The 8,829-nt window shown below is 37.9% G+C and overlaps 1 protein-coding gene and 1 non-coding gene across 2 annotated transcripts; one reads left to right on the forward strand and one right to left on the reverse strand.

The window, feature by feature from the left end:
• Nucleotides 1–484: 484 nt before the first annotated feature.
• LOC131174370 (small nucleolar RNA R71) lies at nt 485–591 on the reverse strand. The gene has a single exon (XR_009144618.1). It is a non-coding gene; the product is annotated as a small nucleolar RNA R71 (small nucleolar RNA).
• A 6,042-nt stretch (nt 592–6,633) lies between these two features.
• Nucleotides 6,634–7,352, forward strand: LOC131174062 (vegetative cell wall protein gp1-like). Its single transcript, XM_058137105.1, has 2 exons — nt 6,634–7,182; nt 7,344–7,352. The coding sequence occupies exons 1-2, from the start codon at nt 6,634–6,636 to the stop codon at nt 7,350–7,352; spliced, it is 558 nt and encodes a 185-aa protein (XP_057993088.1).
• The last annotated feature ends 1,477 nt before the right edge of the window (nt 7,353–8,829 follow it).

The following is an 8,829-nucleotide window of genomic DNA, read 5'->3' on the forward strand; positions in this document are numbered from 1 at the left end:
TTTAAGAGCAGAATCTAAGAGGAGAAAAGCTGAAATTAAAGCTCAACAACAACAAGAAAGAGCACAAGAGCAAGAGCAAGAGCAATTACAAGAAGAAATGGCCAACAACAACAATAACAACCGCTCTGTGAAAGATCATGCCTATCCTAACATTGGAGATTTCATGCCAAGTATTACAAGACCAAGAGTAGAAGCTAATAATTTTGAACTGAAGCCTGCACTCTATCAAATGGTACAACAAGCACAATTTGGAGGAAATCCAAGTGAAAGTCCACATGTGAATCTAGCACACTTTCTTGAGATCAGCGATATGTTGAAGATAAATGGAGTTTCTGATGATGCAATTCGACTCAGATTATTTCCTTTTTCTCTGAAGGACCGAGCTAGAGAGTGGTTACATTCTTTGCCACCGGGTTCTATCACAACATGGGATGAACTTTCTCAAGCATTTTTTGCTCAATATTTTCCACCAAGCAAGACAGCTAAGCTAAGAAATGAGCTGACTTCTTTTAAACCTAGAAATGATGAGAGCTTGTATGAAGCATGGGAGAGGTACAAGGATTTGCAAAGGAGATGTCCACGTCATGGGATTCCTAAGTGGATGCTTGTTCAACACTTTTACAATGGAGTTTCACCAGCTATTAGGAGTACAATTGATGCATCTTCTGGAGGTGACCTTATGGAGAAATCTGAAGATGAAGCTTTTTCCGCTCTTGATAAAATTGCTTATAACAACTACCAATGGAGTTGTGAGAGGAATGAGATCAAGAAACCAGCTGGTATGTTTGAGCTTGATGCCATGAATATGATTAATGCTAAGTTTGATGCTTTGACAAGGAAGATGGACAAGTTAAGTATGAAAGTAGATTCTTCAGCCGGAGGTTCTAGTAATTCACTAGAAATTGGAGCTGCAAATGTCAATTGTGCAGCAGATTTTTCTGCACTTAATCAAGATTTTTCAAGTGAGCAAGTGGATTATGTGGGGAACTACAATCAAAGACCAGGTGGTAACCCATTTTCTGCAACTTATGATTCAGCATGGAGAAACCACCCAAATTTCTCTTGGGGAGGTAGACAAGGGCAAAATCAGAATTTTCAGCAACCTTCTGGATATCAACAAAATCAGAATTTTCAGCAGAATAGAGGTCCCCCTCCTGGAATTTCTAAACCTCAAAATGCACCTGCTCCACCTCTACCACAACAAGCACAACTAGACAAGACAGCTAGATTGGAATCTATGATTGAAACTCTACTTGTGAGCCATCAAAGTCAACAAGAAATGATTTCTCAATTAGCATCTAAAGTGGATCAAATGGCAACACAAAACAAGATGTTAGAGAATCAAATAGCTCAACAAGCTAGCTCTTCAAGTAACAAAGCATTTGGGAAGCTTCCTAGCCAACCAGAAAATTCAAGGGAGCATTGCAAGGCTATTACATTGAGAAGTGGAAAAATATTGAAGAATGGAGATAAAAAGATTGAAGAGGAAGTTGAAGAAAAGAAAAGCAGAGAAGGAGATGAACAAACTGAAGTTGAAGTTAGAATTGAAACTGAGAAAGAAAATTCAATTGAAGAAAAAGGAAGTAAGGAGAGGGAGAGCAAAGAGGAAGAACCTAAATATGTTGCACCTAAAGCCTACATGCCACCTTTACCATTCCCACAAAGGTTTCAGAAAGCAAAATTAGATAAACAATTTGGGAAGTTTTTGGAGGTATTGAAGTCTTTGCATGTGACTATTCCTTTCACTGATGCTTTAGCACAAATGCCTTCTTATGCCAAATTTTTGAAGGAGATTTTATCTAACAAGAAGAAATTGGAGGAATTTGAGACTGTAGCTCTCACGGAGGAAAGCAGTGCTATTTTGCAAAATAAGCTTCCACCCAAACTGAAGGATCCTGGAAGTTTCTCCATACCATGTCACATTGGGGATATCAGTATAGATAAGGCTTTATGCGATCTTGGAGCCAGTGTTAGTCTGATGCCATTGTCTATCTATGAGAAAATGAAGATTGGAGAAATGAAGTCTACTACCATATCACTACAGTTAGCAGATAGGTCTATTAAATTTCCAATTGGGGTAGTTGAGAATGTTCCTCTGAAAGTTGGAAAATTTTTCATACCAGTGGATTTTGTGGTATTGGAGATGGAGGAGGATGTACACATTCCTATTATTCTTGGTAGACCTTTCCTTGCTACTGCTGGAGCTGTGATTGATGTAAAAAATGGGAGACTTACATTAGAAGTTGGGGAAGAGAAAGTTGAATTTAATTTGTTTCAAGCAATGAAAAAGAAAGATGATTCAAACTCATGCTTGAGAGTTGATGTGATAGATGAAGAGGTTAGAGAAGTGCTTAAAAAGCAACATCCTAAAGATCCCTTAGAAGCTTGTTTGGTTCATAACATTAAAAAAGGGGATGAAATTGAAGAAGCTGCAGAATATGCTACAATTTTGGAAGGAAATCCACCATTGCCTATGGTTGATATTGAAAAAATTGGGGACTTAAAGCAAGAAACAACTTCATCATCAAAGCTTGAGAAAAGTGAAGCACCTAAGGTAGAGTTGAAAGCTCTTCCGACAAATCTCAGGTATGCTTTTCTAGGCCAAAATTCCACATATCCTGTGATTGTTAATGCTAAATTGACTGATTGTGAGGTTGAAAAATTATTGAGAGTTCTTAGGAAGCATAGAAGGATAATTGGTTACACCATTGATGATATTAAAGGAATACATCCTTCTGTGTGCATGCATAGAATTTTGTTGGAAAATGACCATAAAGCCTCTCGAGAATCACAGAGGAGATTGAATCCAAACATGAAAGAGGTTGTGAAAAAGGAGATCTTGAAATTGCTTGATGCAGGTATTATTTACCCTGTTTCTGACAGTAATTGGGTAAGTCCAGTTCATGTTGTACCTAAGAAAGGGGGCATCACAGTGGTGAAAAATGAAAATGATGAACTAATACCTACAAGAACTGTAACTGGATGGAGAATGTGTATAGACTATAGGAAATTGAATAAGGCAACTAGAAAGGACCATTTTCCATTACTTTCTATTACCATTTATAGATCAAATGCTTGAGAGACTAGCTCATCATTCTTATTTTTGCTATTTGGATGGCTATTCAGGGTTCTTTCAGATCCCTATTCACCCAGATGATCAGGATAAAACTACCTTCACATGTCCTTATGGTACCTTTGCATATCGAAGGATGCCATTTGGACTATGTAATGCCCCTGCTACATTTCAACGATGTATGATGTCCATATTTTCTGACATGATTGAGGAAATTATGGAAGTGTTCATGGATGATTTTTCTGTGTATGGTAAATCTTTTGATGAATGCTTATCTAACTTGTCTAAGGTTTTGCAGAGATGTGAAGAGTTCAATTTAGTTTTGAATTGGGAAAAGTGCCATTTTATGGTACAAGAAGGAATTGTTTTGGGACATCTTGTGTCAAACAGGGGTATTGAGGTGGATAAATCAAAGATAGAAATTATTGAGAAAATGCCACCCCCAACATCTGTGAAGGGAGTGAGGAGTTTCTTGGGGCATGCTGGATTTTATAGGAGATTCATCAAGGATTTCTCTAAGATTTCTAAACCTCTTAGCAATTTATTGAGTAAAGATGTGGAATTTAATTTTGATACTAATTGTATGAATGCTTTTTGCAGGATAAAGGAAGCTTTGATATCTGCTCCTATTATGCAGCCACCCGATTGGTCATTACCTTTTGAGTTAATGTGCGATGCTAGTGATTATGCTATTGGGGCTGTTTTGGGACAAAGGAGAGATAAGAAAGTGTATGCAATATACTATGCAAGTAGGACCTTAGATGATGCTCAAATAAATTACTCTACTACAGAGAAAGAGTTTTTGGCAGTAGTATTTGCAGTAGACAAATTCAGGTCCTATCTTGTGGGATCTAAGGTCATAGTATACACAGATCATGCAGCTATCAAGTATCTCCTTCAGAAAAAAGAGGCTAAACCTAGATTGATAAGGTGGGTGTTACTCCTTCAAGAGTTTGACTTGGAAATTAAAGATAAGAAAGGAGTAGAAAATGTGGTAGCGGATCATCTATCTAGATTGAGGCAAGAACAAGGAGACAATTTGGGAAAAGAGCCCCCAATAGATGATTATTTTCCTGATGAGCAACTGTTAGTAATCATGAATGCAAAAACACCTTGGTATGCAGATTTTGTGAACTATCTAGTGTGTGGAATCCTTCCACCTGATTTAACATGGCAGCAAAAGAAGAAATTTCTTTTTGATGTGAAGGATTATGATTGGGAGGAACCATTTTTGTTCAAGAGATGTGGAGATGGGCTGATTAGAAGATGTTTAGCTGATGAGGAGATAGGGAATGTTATCAAAGATTGCCATTCTTCAATTTATGGGGGTCATATGAGTGTGACAAAGACTGCAGAAAAAGTTCTTCAAGCAGGGTTCTTTTGGCCACACATGTTTAAGGATGTAAGGAAGTTTGTAAATGCATGTGATAGGTGTCAAAGGATGGGTAATATCTCAAAGAGAGATGAAATGCCCCTCCAAACTATATTGGAAGTGGAACTATTTCATGTGTGGGGCATTGATTTCATGGGACCTTTTCCATCGTCCTTGGGACACAAATACATTTTAGTTGGAGTAGATTATGTGAGCAAATGGGTTGAAGCTATACCATCTCCAACTAATGATGTAAGAGTTGTGATTAAATTCCTTAAAAAGTTCATTTTTACAAGATTTGGAACTCCACGTGCCATTATAAGTGATGGAGGTTCTCATTTTTGCAACCATCAATTTGAAAGATTATTGCAAAAATATGGAGTGAAGCATAAGGTTGCAACACCCTACCATCCACAAACTAGTGGTCAAGTGGAGATCTCCAATAGAGAGCTGAAAAGAATTCTTGAGAAAACAGTGAATTGTTCAAGGAAAGATTGGTCACTAAAGTTAGATGATGCTCTTTGGGCCTATAGAACAGCTTTTAAAACTCCTATCGGAACTACCCCATTTAGATTGGTTTATGGGAAGGCTTGTCATTTACCTTTGGAGTTGGAGCATAGAGCATATTGGGCCATAAGGACACTGAACTTTGACTTAAAAACTGCAGGAGAAAAAAGAATGCTGCAACTAAATGAACTTGAGGAGCTTAGATTGGATGCTTATGAAAATGCCAAGCTTTACAAGGAAAGAACTAAGAGATGGCATGATAAGCATATTAGGAGGAAAGAATTTCAAGAAGGTGATGTTGTTCTCTGTATAACTCTAGGTTAAGGTTATTTACAAGAAAATTGAAGACAAGATGTTCAGTGACCTACACTTTTATAAAAGTATACCCCTATGGAGCTGTTGAGATAGGCAATGAGACCTCAGGGACTTTCAAAGTTAATGGGCAGAGATTAAAACATTATATTGTTGGAGAACCCACGCAAAAGTTTGTAGAGGTTTCATGGCTTGGTTCTCCAGTCAGGGATACTTAGGAGAATTGGAGTGGAAGGTCAAGCTTAAGACCTTAAACAAGCGCTTCTTGGGAGGCAACCCAAGCGTATCCTTTTATAGTTAATTAATTTCCATTTAATTTCATTTCAGTTTTCACCCCCATTAATCTCAAAAGTGACATTTGTTTATCTTCTGTAGGTCATTCATGAAGATGGGGCAAGTTTACACTTGTGGCAAAAACAAAGAATTGAAGAGAAGCAAGTATAAGCAAAATTCTGCACTTTATGCAAGGTTCGTGAACAAGAATAACACCTTTAAACTTGTGCTAAATTGCTGATATTGCAATCTACTTGATAGCACATGTTTGATTTCGTGTTTTGTGTAAATTCTGTGAAATGCAACTTGAATGAGGATCAATTTTGATATTTAGGACTGATGAGAGCTTTATTGAAGTGCAAAAATAATGTTTGTTAAGTTTCACCTTTTAGTGTATATATAATTTTGTAGTCTGATAGGAATTTGCATGCTTTTGTTTGGAATTCTTTGCTAATTTTTGGATTCTAGATTTTGGTTCTTGTATATGCTCTTGTTCATCTTTGTTAAAAGGTCAATTTCTACATCTTTTCTGAAATTCTTGGTTGATTGGAACTTGTCCAAAATGCTGCTGAAAATGTGCTTTTGGTATAAGTAAAGAAAGGAGACCATTTCATTAAATGTGTACAAAGGTAGTCAAAATAGATGCCTAAATTGAAAAAAATGCTTGCATGAGGTAAATGAAAATATATGGTGTTTGATGAGTGCTAAGAGATGATGAACTTAAATCCCTCAATTTTATGGTGTTTGTGTGTATTTGGTAATTGCTGAGGGTCATGATAGCATTCCATAGCTTTTGAATTTGTTTTGGTAAGCAAAACCACAATTTTCTCAAAACCTGAAACTTCTTGATGACATTGCTTGTCAAGCAGAGTCTTAAGCAAATTCTGCTGAACCTTATGCCTAACCCTAAGCATGGCCCAGAATACCACATGTCTACCCCACATTTTAAAAGGCCCAGCACTTCCGCCAATTTTCCAAAAGCTTCGCCCACACTCCCGATAAACCTCATCGACTCCTTTCTCACGCCATTTCTTCCGACAATTTTTACAGGAAGCCGAAAGGTTTCTTCCTTTCCATTAAAATGGTAAGAACTAAAATGTGGTCTTCCCACAAACCCAAACTCAGTGGACTTCGACATTCTGTCAAATCAAAAATGGGTATTCCATTCTCATTACCCACAAACCCTAACCCCAGCCCCAGTCCGCCATTACCTCAGTCACCGCCACCACAAACGCCGCCATTACCTCAATCGCCACCACCTCAGTCACCGCCACCACCCCCAAGCCAAATACCACCTCTCATTCCGCCGACTCCCCTCTCGCCGCAATCTGAGCCACAAAATGAAACACCAATTCCCGACTCCCATTCCCCAGAACCAGCGCCTGAACCTGTGCCTACTCAAACGAAAACCCAAGGCAAAACAAAAAAGGCTGCAAGTAAACCTAAGAAAACCCCTGTCGGAAAACGGAAACGAGTATCCTCTGTTCCTTTCGACCTGAATTCTCCACCTCAGCCGTCCTCTGAACCAGTTAGCAAAAGGACCCGGTCTTCCTCACAAACTCCAGCACCAGTGACCCAATCACCAATAACTCAGTCTCCCTTACACTTTCCAGCACCTGCGTCATCTGCAGATACTATAGAGGAGGTAATTTCTCCATTACCTTGGGCTTTTAGGGATATGGATATGAAAAAGGTCTATGAGAAATTAGTTTCTAAAACTATTTTGGCAAACAAGTATATGGATGAGCAGATTTTAAAAGAATTAGGCATTTATGACTCTGTATTTGCCTATTTGAATGCTGTTAGCTGGACTGACTTTGCTAAAATTAGGGAACCAGTGTACAAGGATCTAACCCTTGAATTTTTGAGTTCCCTAAGGTTGAGTTTCAAACCAACAAAGGTTCGAACATAAAGATATGATATATTTTCGATGTCTTTGGAATTGATAGGGAATTTGACATGGTCGCTATGAATGCAATCTTTGGTTTTCGTGGATTCGGTATAAAAACATTGAGTGGCAAAGAAACTGCTTATGACCTGTTCAATTCTGGAAGGATATTGCACCTTTTGGGGGTTATTATAGACAGAGGACTGCAAAAGCCTCTAGGATAGTTGACCATGTATTGAAATACCTCCATAGGTTCATTACTTACACTGTTTTAGGAAGGGGACACAGTAACAGTATTGTGGGTGCTGGGGATTTGTTTCTCTTGTGGTGCATGAAGGAGAGAAAACAAGTAAGCACAGCCCATTTCATAGCTACTCATTGGCACCAAATTGTCACAAAGCATACTAAAGGTAGTATTGTTTTTGGGGGGTATATAACTGCTATAGCAAACTCATTTAGCTTTGATGCTAGTCTATATAAATTGCTGCCAGTTTCTGGGGAATCATATATAGACAGCACAATGTTGCTGCATATGGATGTTTGTGAGAAAGTAGGCCATACCTATACTCTGTTACAGCAGCATCCTGATACCACTGGTACTGCAGACCCCACCACTTTTGCACCAGCAGAACCACAACCAACCTCTACCCCACAGTTTTCAGCAGACATTTTATCCATCTTAAGATCCTTGGAATCCAGAATAACAAGTTTCACTGTCCAACCATCTGTTTCCTCACCTGACACCACAGAAATTCTTGCTACCTTGAAGAGCTTAGAAATCAAAATTGAAACCATGGGTCAGGAGCAGGTTAACCAAAAGAAGAAGCTAGAAAAGAAACTTAAAAAGAGACTTTTATCTCTTAAAAAGAAACAGAAGCAACATCAACTTCAAATGCTGGAGCTTTACAACAAACTGGCCCAATCCTACAACAATTTATATCATTGGGGCCAAGCCATGTTTCAAGAAATGAAAGACTTAACAGAAAACTTGGAAACTGCTTCTGAAGCTTCGGATCACAATGAACCTACTGCAGAACATGAAGCACACCCTAGTTCAGCAGCAAAGCCTTGACAGCAAAGCTTGATCAGTAGCAATAGTTCTAATTTCTGTCTTAGGTTTATTTTTGTAATCTGTTTATTTTAATTTTCAAACTTTGGTCATGGTTGTAATACTTTGGTAATTAGTTTTTATTATTATCTTTGCATTTCTTTCCTTTAGTTTACTTTATTTTATTTTATCTTCTGATATGGACATAGATACTCTGTGAATGCTTTTTGGTTTAATTTTTTATTTAACTATTAGATTTTATTTCTTTACACTTTTTTATTTTCTTGCACATTATTTTTGCACTCTATTTTTTTCTTCCATCCTAATTTTGTTGACATTGATGAGTTGCACAAATT

The sequence above is a fragment of the Hevea brasiliensis genome, chromosome 15 (genome assembly GCF_030052815.1).
Source record: "Hevea brasiliensis isolate MT/VB/25A 57/8 chromosome 15, ASM3005281v1, whole genome shotgun sequence".
Lineage (NCBI taxonomy): Eukaryota > Viridiplantae > Streptophyta > Magnoliopsida > Malpighiales > Euphorbiaceae > Hevea > Hevea brasiliensis.